This window comes from Lepeophtheirus salmonis, chromosome 14, assembly GCF_016086655.4.
Source record: "Lepeophtheirus salmonis chromosome 14, UVic_Lsal_1.4, whole genome shotgun sequence".
Lineage (NCBI taxonomy): Eukaryota > Metazoa > Arthropoda > Copepoda > Siphonostomatoida > Caligidae > Lepeophtheirus > Lepeophtheirus salmonis.
The window spans coordinates 25,659,437-25,677,346 of NC_052144.2; the positions used below are offsets into that span (position 1 = coordinate 25,659,437).

Below are 17,910 nucleotides of genomic sequence, written 5' to 3' on the forward strand. Positions count from 1 at the left end.
TTCATTTACACTTCAATCTTACCAAATCTATACAACAAATGATCAAAATATCCATGCTAGGTAGCTTGAGGATTTTTTCTTGGACGCTACAAGGAAGCTTTCCTACCGTAAAGGCGTCACAGAGTAAAGATACCCTTTGGGATAGAGGCAACAATGCAGTTAGAATAAGAATAATAATGAAATAAAAAACGTGTACCTAAATTAGCTTTATAAACTCACTCAATCTCGAACAAAAAACAATATGAAGGACTAGCTATGGGAATGATTCAGAACAAAAACTGATATTTTGATCTTCAAAAAACCATCTCTAACAATGATGCACGTGACAAAAGATCATTTTAAGTATAAATTCAATGTCATAGATTTTATAACTTTAATTGATAGCCTCTTTAATCAGTAGTCTACAGATAACGTGACTTTTTAGTAATTTTTCCAACAGTTCAGTTTAATTAAAAGAGGTGAATTCATAACGGTAGCGTAAGTGTAGTTAGTTATAATATTATTCATGGCACTCGGGTTATGTTCTAAGGTAAGGATGTCCAATCTTTTAATATAATAGGCTGCATTGACACTTAAAATATTTTAATGGCCCAAAGAACCTACTAAATTTAATTTCATGAAAAATGTTAGTCATAAAACTAAACTATTAAATACTTATTTATTTCAAATTTAAGCCAAATTTAAAAAAAGGTCAAATCTAATTAACCAAGGCTAATCTTCTTTTTTTTGGGGGCTTGGTTTTTACTCCGTTGCTTAATAAAGTTGCATGACTTATTTAAAAAAATATGGGTAATATTTTTTACTTTCTACGATTTTTGATGATATTTTGACAATTTTGCTAAAAAATACTATTTGAAGTGAGAATATTTGGTAGACCGCACTTAAACATGAAGCGGTCACTAATGTTGCACGCGGGGCCACGGGTTGGACATCCATGGTTTAAGGCAAAGATTCATGTGCAGGCCCGTTTCATTATTTTTAATTTGAAGTTAATTTCCAAACTTATTTTCTTTGAAGGAGGCATTTACAAATAATGTACGCAAGTATTTGCCATTTTTTACCCCCTCTCCCATACACATTTCTTTAACCCCCTCTATTTATAAAGAACGTGCATTTTACATTAAAGCTTGTGTTTGCAATGTCAACCCTCAGCCTACGTATGTTTACAACCGGAGGCGAATCCCTCATAGTCCCTCAGGAAAATAATTTTGAGTGGAGTTCCTATTTTGTTAATTTTGAGTTCCTCCAATCCTTTTATAAAAATGGTGTTGACATCAGCACTTCCTAGCAGACTAAAAGGTGTTTGGGTAGCAATTGATGACGTGGTCATCATTGTTTCGCCACTAATTGGTTTATTAATAGCTTTTCTAATTACATATATGAGTACATCATTGAGGGTTAGAATAATGACTAATGTTGTTGTTGTTTTGAATTGTGGGGAGATTTTTTTATGTTTTTTTAAAAAAACTTATTTACTAACTTTCCTTCTTTTCATTCACCCCCCCCCTTTATTTTTATTCGTGAGAATTAGTTTTATTTTTATGCAAATATTTTCTTTCTTTATCAATTGTTGTATATTGAAGTAGGGGAAGGGGTTGAGAAAGGGCTTCTATGTATTTTACATTGTACATAGTTATGTATTTATGTACATTATACATCGTACTCCACACTTTTATTTATGTAGATATCACGACTTGTCGATATGCTGATAATACTGAAAAGAAAGAGGAGGTAATTAATTGTTGCTTCTGTTTCGTGTCGTACACGACGGCAATATTGCTATTACTTATAAATATGTACATATATTGTATACATGACATTCTTCTCTTTGTTTCTATCTCATGAATTGCTTGCGAGATAGGAAATCGGGGCACAATTACTACTACCTACCTCTATTAATTCTCTCAAAGCAGCTAATTATAGACTCTCTCATCTTGTGAGGTTAAAAATGGCAATTTCCAAAAAATATATATATAACATATATATGAAACTACTACCTCTTTTTTGAAATATGAGCGATTAAAACTTGATAACGAGCCTCTCTCTTAAGCAAAATAATAATAATAATAATAATGGGTTAATAATACCATTGGGTCAATGCTTCCGGCATTTACTTATTTTGTATTAAATAAGAATAAGGAGGAAAAAAAGTATAAGTAACTAATAAGTAATAACAATAATTATAACGAATCTTAATTAAAGTCGGCTGTTGTTTATTGAAGAAATATTATTGAGAAAAAGAAGAAGGTTTTTTTTTTGTTTTAAATTATTGGCTTGTTTTTATATATATACTTATCTATCTATATATATTGGGGATGATGTACCCCTACTTGAATTTCTAAACTATCGTATATATGAAGAGAGGGAGAAGGAATGTCGCTTATAAACCCATTATTTCATTCCCCTTTTGAGTTACATATGTGTATATAAAAGAGGAAAAAGGAGTATGTAATGGTGGCTTTACTTCATTTGTCAAATAAAACTCAATAAATGTCATTTGAAACGTACGTATGTACATCATCAAATGTGTAGAGTAATCCTCAACAACAACGGTGGAAAAGAAAGAAAGAAAAGTGTTGTTGTACATCTAGAGACTGTTTTTTTAAAATACATCATTGAAATACTATTCTGGTTTATTATACTTGAACAAAAAAGGAACTTTCCATTTAGTTATGTTATTTCCATAAAGGAATTCACTAAAATGTTGTAACTACTAAAAGTACTGAGTTTGTTTGTAGCGAAATACAAAAGTGTTGTACATATGAGTGTTGGTTTTTAAACCATTATAAGGCTGTGCTCCCAGCCTTTACTATATAAACATTGTGGTTTTATAAATGTAATGTTTTAGACCTGAAAAAATTTGGGTCCTAAGAAAGATAGGGAAATGATATATAATACCCGTTTCTGTTATTTCTCATTGAGAAAATTGATACAGAGCTCGACGTCATAACTCCTCAATGAAATACGAATTAGCCACGAGTTTCGGTAATCTACATACTTTATTTCTCTCATTTGTTGACCTTGTATTACACTAGGGAAGAAAATTCAGTTTTTATATGCATATTTATAATTGTTTTTTTAAGCTATAGAGTACTTTAAATTTTTAACTGTAGTAGGTTTGTCCTTTCAACACTTTAATAAGCCTAATTATATGGCTTTAAAGGCCTAACCTACTGCAGTTAGCTGATGGACAAAAATGATGTTGCATAGTGTTATAAAAAATCTAAATAATTGAGTTGAAGTTTAAATCTACACTAGATAGTCGATATTTTATAGGGAAATGAGTTTTTTTCTCAAGAAAATGACCATACATTCAGATGTCAGAAATATATTTTAATATCCGGAAATACTTGTCTGATTAAGTTATTCTATAAACTATCGATTTTTGTTCAGTATGAATTTAAGTTCGATTATTTTGATTCTCAATAATCGGTCGACAAATGATGAATAAAATATGAAGATCTTAGTATTTCACTTCCGACAACCCCAGTACTATATAAAAGTTTTAGTGAATTGCTCTTTCGAAATACGACTATTTGGAAAGTTTGACTAAATCTAAGAGTCATTTTATAATTTTAATTCGATGATTATATTATATAGGTGCAGTTTAATAATGTACATATATATATCTACTACATAATTGCAGGATAATGTTATGCATCCTCACTCTTTCTCAGTGAAATTCCTGAACTCTCTCCCCCCCCCCTCTCCCTCCTTCCCCCTTTCCAAGTTATGTTAGGAAGGAGGAGAGTAGAAAAAGGATGATGGCCATTAATCAAGAAGAGTTAATACATATGTATGAAAATTTCTCAAATTTTTTGTCATCCCATTTTTGACTTCTTCTTCTTCATCATCATCATCCTTTTTTAATAAAAGGGCGTTTATTCTCCCCTCTATGTGGTGTACAAGTTGGGAATTTGTACAAGTTGCCACCAAATTAGGATATGAATAATTTACAGTTCTGGTTATGAGTATAATGTGATTACGGAATATTCTTTAGATGTTTGATATATTAAATGTGTACTTTTTGACTTTAAAATAAAAGAAAATGCCACATTGATAAGGACTATTCTGTGGCATATAAATAAGCTCAATTCCCCACGGTTATATTTAACTTTTTTCTTCAAAAATTGAAAGAAAAAAGGTATGAAATGAACGAATAGATTGCAAATTTCTCAAACTTTCTTTGGTACTATTCTTCATTTAAAACATACACACCTATCAGGAAACTGTTATTAGAAACGGAACAACAGATTATTCGTGTTTCATCCATCATCATTGTCCTAAATACTAATAAAGTATAAAATATCGTAGAAAAATGGACATTTGCTTATTTTGATCTTTTTTTTACTAATTGAATATTTTAGTTAGTATAACTTTTTTTAAATTGAGTAGGGATACTAATAAGAATTTTATGATATACCTAGATTACCCCTAAAATTCCAAAGGAAAAAACACATTTTACAGAATATCAATACAATTTGACACTCACCTTCAATAATATTTACTGATAAGTGTTAAAAATAATTTTCTTTGTATTGTCGATGAACATTCCCCAGTTCAAGTTTCGTTTATTAAGGCTATAGGATGCTGCCAGTTCGAACCACTGGTTCCACCGTTCTTTCTAATATATTGTTTAGCCCCAGAGAATACCAAACGAAAGGACGAGATCGAGTTGAAAACGTTTAAACGAGACGTAAACTCTAACGCTCTAGATCAGGGATGTCCTATCTTTTAATATAATGGGCTGCATTGCCACTTAAATTATTTTTATGGGACACAGAACCTATTAAATTAAATTTCATGAAAGATTGCTACATAAAACAAAACTATTTTGTACATATTTTTTTCAAATTTAGGCCAAATCTAATTTTTCTATACTTAATTGCTTCAAAAAAGGCCAATCTGACCACCCTATCAGGGGTATATGTAGGATTATATATATTTTTTTTTTTGCGGGAAAGGGCTTGGTTTTTTTTGTTTTAATAAATTCTTAAAAAAATTCTTTATTTTCTTATATTTTTCTCCCTAGAGCGACTCAAAGTGAGAGTAGTGGGGGCCACGGGTTGGACATCCTTGCTTTAGATAAACATAGTTTGAAGATATAATTAATATAATCAAACAAATTATTGTATGTATAAAATCCCATGATTTCGACATTTTGATGCAAATCATCCAATATCCCAAGATCTTGGGGATAAATCCCAAGGAGTGGCATCTCTTCCTATGAGGGTCCTATACTTACTTACCTTGTACAATGTACTTATATAAATATATATTATGGTAGAGGGATGGGAGGAGAAAGTCATTTCAAACAACACATCCATAATATTGCAAAGAGAGGAAGAGAATAAATGGCATTAGTATTACTATTACATATTTCCTGGTTAAAATTCCTTTCGAGTACAGAGTATTTCTTTTTCTTCCCTTCTTTATATGCTGTACATACAATATACATGCTTCTTCCTTCCATCGATAAAATACTCAAGCAGAATACTGATTATGATGATTGCAATCCCCTTTCCTTTTACTTTTTTTACTTCTTCTACTTCTTCGTTTTCGTCTTTTCTTCCATCTCTACTTCTCTACTAGTTTGTCTCTCTGGGTATTTTTATTTCATTTGATTCTCTTTCCTCTTGCAGCTTGTTACTCTTGTACGAGTATGTACCAAAAACCTATATTCTTCCATCCCCGTCTATTAGACTGTCCTGTTTTAAGGGTCATATTTTTTAGTACTTGGCTTATGCGTGAAAAATAGTTCTCACCCTATATAAATAATTATTAAAATCACTAGGTAGAAAATGTTTTTATTTTGATTTCTGATAAACCCTCAATACCAATACAAATAAAAACTATGATTTTTAACTCATTGCATCATCATATTTGGATGGTATGATACAAGGAGCGTATTAAAAATGGTGTATTTCGATTCAAAAATCTTAAAAGGATCTAAAATTTTAAACACTAAGAGAAAGTTGAATTTCTATCGAAAAATTCTAATGACTCCATGCCATTATTTCTTCGTGATATAAACATTGTTTTGATCTTGAATTTTTCATATTTCATAATGTTTTGAGTCATAATTATCGTTGAGTTTTGCTCCGGTGCTAGAGCCTTATATCTGAAGACAAGTCGCGCCGGACTTCAAATTATATATGTAAAAATAATACATGTTGGTATTATAATGAAAATAAGATTTTTTTTTTTTTGCAAAATATGTGTAATGCTCTGAATACATATGTATGTGACATATTATTTTACATATTTAATAAAAATTACAAAGACGGGTGGGTTCTAAGACTGAACTGTACCAAATAATTGTGACTGTACCACACCAGAAATAGCTTGAGAGGTTTCAAACTTTACCAAAGTCAGTTTTTATATTGTTCTACTCAGAAAAGGCATTTGCGCAGAGAGAGAAACATATTAAACCATTCACGAGACAGTCTACTACTGTCCATTCATTATATATAGTTTTCTTTTCTATGTACATACTTTAAACATTAATTCACTCCTCTCACTATTATTCCATTGTACAATATTATTATACATCCATTGAGATTGCACTTTAAAAAAGGGAAGAGAGAGAGAGACTAAGAATAATAAATAAAAAAATGGGTGAATATGGAAAGAAATTCCGATTAGCTAAGGGGAATCAAGTATAAAATAACAGATCAAATATGTACAATATATTGTATAGTAGATCCCTTTTCTCTCTCTCTCGCACTCTGTGATTTATTATTTATTTCGCCCTTTAATCTTGGAGTACATTTTTTATTATTCTATGTATATATTATATATTTATATATATACTCATCATGACGAAGGGCAAGTTTCGGAGAATATATATATATATATATGTATGGGGATCAGTCAGTCAGTGAGTCAATCTCTTGTAGACTACCTACTACTACCTATACTCATGTATAATCAAATCAATTTTTGTAATTGTATGTATGGCGTATAGTGCAACTACCACTAATCATCTTTCTGTATCTATCCATCTACAATTGTAAATTTTGATGATTCATTATAGTCATTAATATTTGAAATTATTTATTTATAGAAAGGTGTGTGTGTGTAAGAGAGAGAGAGAGAGCAGTAGGGGAGACCTGCAAATTAAAAAAGCTACATCATATGCTGTCGATTATTTTATTAAAAAAATTAAAATAACCTAATATTTTTCGTCAACTGTTCTTTGAGATGTTGTTGCATAAAAACTGATGTTGTTGGTACAAATCATAAATGTTGTGTACAAGTTGGGATGTCTTTACGAGGTGCAACTTTAAGAGTTAAGACTTGCATTATTTAATTAGAAGATTGGCCGTTCTAATTACCATTTATTAATTGATACAATCATTTTGCTCTGATCTATTCAAATTACATGGTTATCATGTCTTTATGAGTAATATAACTGAGGGGCTTTGAACTCTATAACGTGCCAGATAATACTTTTATTTTAGTCATTGGTATTCAAATAGTCAAAAATTACCATCCATGGAATATTCAATTATTGCATGAACCTCATCCCAAATACTGTAAATCCTTCTTTTAAAATTGTTCATTTCATTATTTGTATATACACAATTGCAAATTGTACACAACTTGAATATCATTTGAATAAATATTGATTCTTTTCCTATCAGTTGATAAAGTTTTATCAAAATTCATATTTACTTCATTCAGAAGAAATTTGAGATATTCTAATGCTCGGTATAAAAGGGAAATTGGCACCCTTGTGTTTACTCGCATATGTTATTCTTCTTTATTATTATTATATATATATTTTTTTATATTTGTTTGCTGGGCAGGGCAAGGTCCGGAAAAGTTTTGGTGGAGTAAACTTTTACAAATTATCTAGTCATTTAATATTATATAAAAGGTAAAATATCACAATTTCTCATATTAGATTGAAAGTTGATCATCTACTTATTTATTCCCCTAGAAAATATTATCTTGTCGAATTTTCCATACGACTTTTCAACTGTTGCAACTGATATTGGCTAGAGGGATAGAAAAAATATACTTAATAATATTATCTCTAAATATATTTAAAAATCCAGTCTTATGTTTTACTATAGCTTTGGTCGTCGGAGTCAAACCAATTACTCTGAGCAATTTAGATAAAAGCCAAAAGTGTTACTACCGTCTTCCCTACATAATAATATGTGCTCACTACTTCTTGATTTATTCTTTATTCTCTCTCTTTCTATTTGAAAAATGTCATTTGCATTTTTGATTCGTCATGTTCTTCTTCAAATATGCTAATCTTTTATTTATTTCGTTTTTCTCTACCTTATTATTATTTTTTTTAATCTTATAATAACAATAATATATACTGTACAATGTACACACTCCTATACTTTATTACAATTATTTCCAGAAACACATTCGAAGAAAGTCTTCTTATTTACTGAACGAAGAAGACGAAGACTCTGGCATATCCGGTTCCTCCACAGAGACTGAAATTGCACACAAAGAACGTCTTTTGGAGAGACTACGACTATTGGCTAGAGAGCTGGAACAAACACTCTCTCCTGAGTCCACCATACTAAAAGAAATATCTCAAAATCTAGAATCCACTTCCAATGAACTCAAGTCGCTCAGCCACTATGAGAACAGTCCCGTTAGGAAACGGGGAGGAGGAATAGGAGCAGCAACCTCTAGAGGAGCTATGGATGCTGAAGACCATGTTTTCCATGAAGGAGTGGAGGAAAATCCCTTCCGTCAGCATGGAGATGAAGATGGTGACTATGATTGGGGAATGGAAACCTTGAGCCTCTCTTCTCCTGGCCTAGAACGCCATCATCATCGATCTGCTTCTAAATTAAGGTACGGTTATTTCTATTTTATCTTATTATCATGATTATTCGTCATCTTCCTTAATCACCTTGATCCAATCCAATCATTGAATCTATTTATCGTTTGAATATCTAATGAAGGATGATTAAAAAAGAAAAGGAAAATAAATTCTGATGATGTTAAATATTCATACTATATATATATATATATATGTTGGAAGAGATTAAGAGGGTAAAAGAAGGAAGGGAAGGGGTCTTTCTCTCTGTCTGGCTCGGTTGTTGGGTCGTGGATAAATAGGGATATATACAGACTATATAACTACCACAAATAGCCATAGACAATTGGATAAGAGAGAATTATTTAAAAAATTCGGATTTTAATGCTCTGGATTGATGGATTGCGGGGAAGGAGGAAAGAAGAAAGGAATCCTCTTCAAATAAAGTGCATTGAAGGTCATTAACTACGGCTTTTGTTTCACATATATATATGTAATGAATGTTGTTGTGGTAGGTCCCCTTCTACCTCTAATCAGTATCATCATCATTAAAACAAAACGCGGATCAGGGAAATACATATATACATAAACATGCTTTTCAAATATTTGGACTTCTTCTATTATTTTTTTTGAAAAAAAAAAAATATATTTCTGCCTTTGATTTATTATGATTTTTTCAAATCATCATCAACAACAACTATGATAACAACAACGTTTTGTTATTATTAATAATCATATTATTTTTTTGTTGACATTTTTGTCCAAAAATTAATAACGAATACATAAATGTAGAACAATGGTTCTCAAACTGTGATACGCTTTCCACATGTTGTTTTGGAGGAATTGTAAATCAACACCAGAGGATGCATTTACATTAATTTGTTAAATTAATGAAAATCTTGTCTTTTATGTATAAAAAGATCATTCAATAAATATAAATTATTATAATTATAAAGTTATTCAAAAAATATGGCTTTTACATTATAAAAATTCCCATAATAAATGGACATCCAAAAAAGTTATCTTTTTTTTCATAACCAGAATGTATTCCAATTACTTTGCAATTAAATAATAAAAACATATAGACACACACAAATATTAACAAAATATTCAAGACCTGATTGTATTTTTTTAATTATTTATCACACATCCGTCAAGCATGTTTTTAATATTTTTAAAAAGTAATCTCAAGTTAAAATTTTGCATAACGTTCTAATAAAAAATTATTGTCATATAATGGTTTCGATGATACTGAGAGAGAGATTGTGATATTTTCTTAAATACTAAGTACGCATTGTAATGTAAAAATACAACCACTGATAATGTAGAACATGGTTGTAGAGGCATATATTGTTAAGGTTAAGACAGGTGCTTATAGTTTACTTCCTTGGACAGGAATGAAGTGAGTATATATATTTATATATATCGAGGAATAGCTAAGTGAATGAGGACAAATTATTCTAGCAATAAACCCTCAGCCAAGTGGAATGAATAGTCGTCATAGTTTATGACCTTTTGTGTAATTAGGTTTTTCCTTTTGGTATACATTTATATATAAAGATACATAGTCGTCTTGCAATTAAAAAAGAGAAAGAGAAACTAAACTGTTTTGGGAAGGTGTATGTTCCTTTTTCCTATTCTAATATTATATACCTACTTCTTCTACATATACATACATTAGACTGTTTCAAAATTCCAGTCACAAAAGAATTTTAGATGTCAGACAGCATTTTCTCAGAATAACATTTCATTAATGTCTTGATATTGAGGGAATACATTGGGGGCTTAAAGATGTTGGAGGCAACATTTTAAGGGTTCTTGAACCCTTTATAGTTCCTTTCATTGTTGACGTATTATTAAAATTTTAAATCAAGTAGAGGCCTTGACTCAAATTGAATAGTTGTTATTTTATAACACAAATGAATCAGACAGTTACATTCAGAGAAAAAATACCCTTAAAGTTCAATTGTCGATATATGTACGTTATTACGAGGGTTGTTCGTCACTGGAGCAAGATACAAATATATCAATGTATCCAAATACAGATAAAATGCAATATTCCATTCTGACTTCAAATCTGAAGCAGTCTAATGTGTATGTACATTTGAATGTGATTCCCTCTTGTGAATAAAATAATCCCGTTTTGTTCCTTGAACTTGGAGAATATATATATGTGTGTGTATAGAGAGAAATTACATATTCAAATGATTTAAAAGCCCTCTCGGGAATTTCCTCTTATTTCCATACAACACTACCACAGACCTTTTTTATTTTATTTATTTCTTTTTATTTTGAATTGTTATCATTAATGTGATTCAAGAAGATAGAGAGAGAAAAAGAGGGAAAAATAGAAAATAAGAAGGAAAGTTACTTCTAGTAAATAAAACTTTGTTCATCATTTTATTTCCCTATTTTTTTGCTTTAAATGAAATAAAGAAAATAAAAGAAACAAGTACAATTAAATTTGTAAATTTCATTTCATTTTTTCTTTTTTCTTAAAAATAAGGGGGACAATTGTAGTAGTCATCATCGTCATAGCAATGATGTTAATAACAGAGTAATGATAGTTAAGTACATATTAGTGATGGGACGTTTTCATAAAAAGGTCCTGATTTCGATTCGATTCTTGTAAAGATTCCTAATGCAGATTCTTTAATATTTTAAATAATCGTTAACAAATGCAATTTTGCTATCAGGGGTGTCCACAGGGTTATATATATTTTTTTTTATAGGCCTGGTTTTTGGAATTTTGTTAGAAAAAAAAATTCCAAAATTTAAATTATTTTTTGAAAACAATTTGAAATATTAAATTTTATGAAAAAAAATTCAAATATACCATTTTTTTATTAAATTTTGTCAAAAAAATTTCAAAGACCTCATGGTTGTTCATAAAAATTTTAAGTTTTATCCAAAAAAAAAAATCCCTAATCCACAGATCTTCACAAAAAATATTCAAAAATTAAATTTCTAATATAAACTGTTTTGAAAAAAAAAAAAATTTAATTTCAGAGTTTAAATTTGGAGAAATTTTTTGAAAAAACATAGTTATTCACAGAAAATTATTTGTATTTTTTTTAAATAGGAGAAATTAAATGAAATTTCAAATAAAAAAATTTCTAGTAAAAAGCAAATATCCCTTAATTTAAGGGGCTATTTTATGTATTTTTTATTTTTATTTTTTTTAACTTAGAAAATTTATAAATAGTTAAATACCAGTAATGATTAATAATCAGAATTGCAAATTAATCACTATCTTCCTGATGCCGATTCCAGAAAAAAACACACGATTCTCCTATTTCCATTCCGATTAATCGTCCTATGACTAGTAAATACCATACTAGTGGCGAGACTCGCTCTGAGAAGGGATTTTTTTTTTAGCGATTCGGTCTTCTGTGACTTTTTGTTTGTAGACAAAAATGAGAAAAACAAGACATGTCATTTTCCCCCTCAAATTTTGTGAACAAATTTTACTGCAAGAGCGATCCAGACTGAATTTGAACCAAATTACTTAAAATTATGATGGATCCAGACTGAAATCCAACACTAATATATACATGGTACAAATTTGTTTAGAAGGAAGAGGAGAGGATAATGAAGCTCATTTCTTCTGCTCTAAATAATTTTTTACATACATACTACAATTACATATTAAATTTATTTAATATATGTATATTAAAATATATATATGGCGATTCCCTCTATTATGATGGTCTGAGACTGGGGGGGAGACCTTTCTTCTTATTCCATTTCCCTGATCCCTGTTTACGGACTTGATTATTATATACATACAATGATAATATGTAATAACTCAATTACATATTACTCTATTACCGTGTAAGAGTCAGTCAGTTCGAGGAATTATTGTATTTATATTTGAGTTGGGTTTAGATCGGTCTTAGTCTATGATCACTTTTGTTTGTTTTGATCACCGTCCCATTGAAAAAAAATTTCGTTTTGTGTTACATGCAAAATCTGTCTTGATCGGCGTGAATCATTTATATTTTTTGTTGGGCCTAACCTATGTATGTAATTTAATATTTGAAAGTACATTTTTCAATTTCATTTTTGATTTTTTCTTAAATGTATAATTTTTCAATATAAAAAAAACACTCCAAAAACCAACCCCTCTCCAATATATATATATATATATAATTCCGCGGACGCCCCTGATGAGTTGTAGATGGTGTGTTTTCAAATTGTGGATATTGGTTCAATGATCGGTCATTAGAAGTTTAAAGTGTTTCATATAGTTAACTGGGATGGGGTGGTTGGTGGTTTTCGGGCCATAGAGAGAGACTGAAAATACTGCCACTAGGTTAATTTGTCCGCATTTTCTGTTGTTTTTTTAAAATCAAAATCCTTGTCAATTTCTTTGTAAAAAATGTTTTCGTTTTATTTGAAAATTAGTAAAAATGGATGGAATGTTTCGAACTTTGGGTTAGTAATTGAGAATTATTTTTTTCTTTTTTAAATTAAAGTAATGGACTTTTCTTGCGAATGTTTATTTAAAAAAGAATGATTGGTTCCATATAGAACTTTTTAAATTATATTTGTCATTTTCTTAAAAACACATGGTTTTAGTACGATAAGGCAATGGGGTTGCTCATAAGTAGGAAATTTGCATTTGCTTTCAGTTAAATTACATCCATAAAGTTTTTGAGGTACACAAATATTGTCAAACAGCTCAAATCAACTCTTATGATTCAAGTTTGATAGCTATGGCGTTATAAAATAAATCTTGTACCTCAATTCCCAACACTAATTTATATGTAATGTGAATATGCATGGACTTTATACACATCTATATATTATAATAGATATTCATACCAATTTGTCGAAATACTGAATAAGTACCTTTATATCTCTTCCTCCTCTCATTCATGCTGAGCTTCTTTAAGTATACAGCAAGGAACAAATATATCTAGGGGTCTAGGTACCTAAAGGGATGCTGGTTGTTGCTCCTTTCGTCTTCAAAGCCTTCAATCAGATAAAACCATCATCATCTTCTTCTTCTTCACTTAAATATACATATGTATGTATGGGGACTAGAAATCATCATAATTTTGCACCCGCTGGTTTTTCTATAAATAATAATATTAGTAATAAAGAACCCAGGAAAAATAGAGTCTTCATTTGCATAGTCGAACCAAACCAAACCACCAACAAGAAATTGCTTGATCCTTCCAACAGAAAAATTAAAATAAAATGTTTTTATAACGGACTTTTGACTACATACACACGTATCTATGTATTCCTTTATTTCGAAAACCATAAATTGTAGAAGAAAAATAAAACAATTCATAATCAGCCTATGATAATTTTACGTAATACTACTACTACAGAATGTGAGGATGCATTGACGGAAAAAAACCCCTCTCATTGTCTTTTGTCTTGGATATAAATGTACATTTATTTGGTATATGAATTCTACATATGTATATGGGTATAGTATACAGATATCTGCATTAATACGTCCGTATACTTATACTTCAATTAATGAAAAGAGCAGAGGAGAGGGAATAAAAAAAGTTCATTCCCCCACCATTCATTTAGTTTTTTCTTCTTTTTCTTTTAATCATTTTCCCTGGGTATGAGAATATTTTTTCTGTATTTTATTATAGTATGTTTTTGCGTTACTCATTTAGAATATCTAATATTAAAAGATATACACTCATATATCCATATATATATATATGTTAATATTCCATTATGAGACAAGAACAATAGACCTTTGCTTATTTTTTGGGGTCCCTATTTAATATGCAAGTATGTAAATAAGAGAAAGGATTTATTCTTCCCACCATTACCCTAGTAGAAGGAACATGGGAGGGAAAGAGGTGCTACTGCATTGCATTGTTTTTTCTCCCCACCACTCTGGGGGAAAAGAGAGAGACTACTAGTCCTATGTAGTAGTATTATTTTAATTCCCTCGCTATTACCCACTTCTTCTTTTGTTAATTGTATAAATGTTGTACACATTATATTCTTGCAATTGTACGTAATTTATAATATACGTATGCACATTAGCATGTTGATCAACTTTTTCCTTAATAACGAATTTTCTCATCTACACCCCACCCTCCTCCTCCTCCTCGTCTAATTATATTTACTATGATTATCATTTTTATTATAATCATCATAATGAAACATTTTTCACGGGAGCTTAAATTAATAAAATATATTATTTTTATAAATAAGAATTAAATATGCAAACTCCACAATTTATGCATAAAATATGTATGTTACACACTGCATCATCTGTGACCCCAGAGTATGAGTAAAAGCGCAAGAGCTAAAATGTGGTTTTTTTTTCTTCAAAATTCAGTCTAAATTACATATTATACACATTCGTACTATTTCTATAATAATTAGTACTATTTCTCCTAATAAAACAGTCTCTTTAATACTTTGAAGGCATTGAAAATTGTACTTTAAAAAGGTACCAAAATGTCCCCTTATAAGTGATAGAGTAATATCATATTAAATAAAAAACGACGTGACCACTTATACCTACTCCAAAACCAATCAAATGTAATATGTAAGCCATACACAATGCCCAAGAATCCCCTCTTACAGCCAATGGCTTATGGCAGCTATACTCTCCTCAAACACGATATTTTTAATATGATTCTTCACAATTTGAATCTGCTCCCTATACCAAAAGTGTGAGAATATGTACAGTTTCAAAAAATTTTTAAAGGCAAACAACTCCAATTTCCCTTAATTCCTTTCTGATGTTATGTTTCACTTTGGTTTCTAATTTGTTTTGGGTTTCTATTATGATTTGTGATGTACAACAAAGAGTCAACAATCTTGGGAATCCTTAGCTAATAAACCATTGATTAATAAATACGTAATCAAAGAAACATAATATAATGGATTGTACCTATTTGATATGGGCCTAATAAAGTCTCTTAAATCAAGTGTATGTTTTTAACTATAGTTGGATGCATTAACTCATACCAGAAATTTGAATATGGAGTCCATAGTTGACGAAAATTATATGATCAAGAAATACACGTTTATGAAGTTAAAAAAATATATTTTGTTGAGATTTATTCAAAGTGATTTTTGTATTTGACTCTCGCATTAATATTTAATATTATATTTGTCTTTATAGGTCCAGAATAAATCATCGTCATTGTGATTCCACGGGAACTGGTTCGGCTACTTCACATAGTCTTAATAACAACTCTTCAAGGGGAGGCTCTTCTAATAAGAATAGTGGACGCAAAAGAAGTTGGAAAAGTCGTGTACTTCGGACTGCTGTGCCTATGCAGATTGGACTCTTTCTCATGTGGTTCCTGACTTGGATCATGGAGCCCACGTGCTGCGACTCCTCCAATACATTTTTCCTTGCTCCACAGCTTCGATATGTGAATGGACCACCACCCATTTAATTCAGGAACATTCTATACACTTTTTTTATACTCCTCTATGAGCAAAACTTCTTTACTCCCTATAAATAAACATTGGTGGACGAAGAGAAGGGAGAAATGAAGAAATATTTGTATATTAGAAGAAAAGAGTATCCTTAGACATTTATTTTCAAATAATCATCATCGATATTCCGTCTTCTTTATATCGCTCTCTCTCTAACCTATTTGTTGTTAGTAGTGGATATACTTAAGTCTATTATGTTTATTCTACGTTTACTTATAGTACTATGTTTGTATATTGCTACAATCATTTTTATGTACCTGATTTTTAATATGAACAAAAAGCCGTCTTTAATTTCCTTCCTCCCTGAAATGTCCTTTTTGTTGCAAAATTATTCGATATTCATTCTTTTTAATTTTGTTCTCTTTCATTTCGTTTAATTGAATCACACTACGAAATCATCCATATTTGTTTGTTTCTATCCCCCCCCCCCTTTTAAAACTGCCGTTTGATGAGTGAGGAATCAAAACGTACACTTTAAACAAACCATACATAAATATAGTCTGATCTCACTTTTTAAAACAAATAAGCAAAACAATATCCTCCCTCCTTTCGAATCATTTCTCGAATTTTGTACTTCTTTATTTGCCAAAAAACAAAACAAAACAAACTACAAGTAATTTTTACGTATACATTTATTCTTTCTTATAAAATTGCAACATCAGCTTCTTTAGAATTTCCTCATCCATGTTATAACATTACCAATTATACTTATGCCTCCATAAATCAATCATATTTTTGTATGTGACTTTTTTTACTTTTTTGCGTCCGCTATCATCTTGGTGCTGTATTACTATAAATATTTGGTGTGTACATAGTATGCTTTTTATATACCTATATGTATGTACTTATGATAATTTGTGCTAGTCCCCTAAGTAACTACATTGTATACACGAATCCCTAACTTCCTCTTCTTCTTAATCCTTAATTATAATACTTTTTCATAAGATATTTACATCATAAAAATCTAAATTTCTTTCTTGGGTTTCCCTCCATACACTTTTGTATAGTGCTCTTACTTACTTACTTACTTTCTTATATAATAATAATACTACTACCTACGTTTGCATATTATTTGAAACATTGCCGCCTACAAAAATAAGAAGAATATTGTAAAACATTACTTTCATTTTTAAAAAATATAAAAATAAATAAAAAAATTTGTCATGTATAATAATAATAATATAAAAGAGTCCCTAATTTATGAAAATTTAATTCAAAATTTGTCAAAGTCGAAGATTTTGACGGATTTTGGGTAGGAAATTAAAAAAAAAAAAAAAGTAACTGAGTAACTTCTTTTGCTGATATTTGTGGAAAAAATAATGATTTTTCCATACGTTTAACAGCTTGAAAGAAAACAAGTAATTTTCTTTTTCATCCATATAGCCAAGTAGTAAACGAAGACAGAACAGATTTTTAAGAGTCATTTGCCTTACCTTGCACTTGATGATGCAAAAATAGGGGTACTGCAAGGAATAGATTTATCATAAATTTATTTATCTCTTCTAGAAAAGGGCTCATATTTAAAAATTGAAAAAAGAAAAGAAAATGATATTTCACCTAGGCTCGCTCTGAGTTAAACTAAACTTTTGAATAGGCGTGACGGACAAGATTTTTAATCAATTTTATCAATGAAATAAATATAATATTTTGGTATCAAAAAAAGGTGCTCA

General features: G+C 29.9%; 1 protein-coding gene across 4 annotated transcripts in view; it reads left to right on the forward strand.

Annotated features, from left to right (window-relative positions):
- klar (klarsicht) overlaps positions 1-17,427 on the forward strand; it is a 289,070-nt gene extending 271,643 nt beyond the window's left edge. For all 4 annotated transcript variants that reach the window (XM_040724997.2, XM_040724998.2, XM_040724999.2 and 1 more), the window contains 2 exons: positions 8,384-8,832; positions 15,918-17,427. In XM_040724997.2, the coding sequence (XP_040580931.1) occupies positions 8,384-8,832; positions 15,918-16,197 (729 nt within the window). In that variant the 3' untranslated portion in view covers positions 16,198-17,427. The remainder of the gene's footprint in view (positions 1-8,383; positions 8,833-15,917) is intronic.
- Positions 17,428-17,910: the final 483 nt, after the last annotated feature.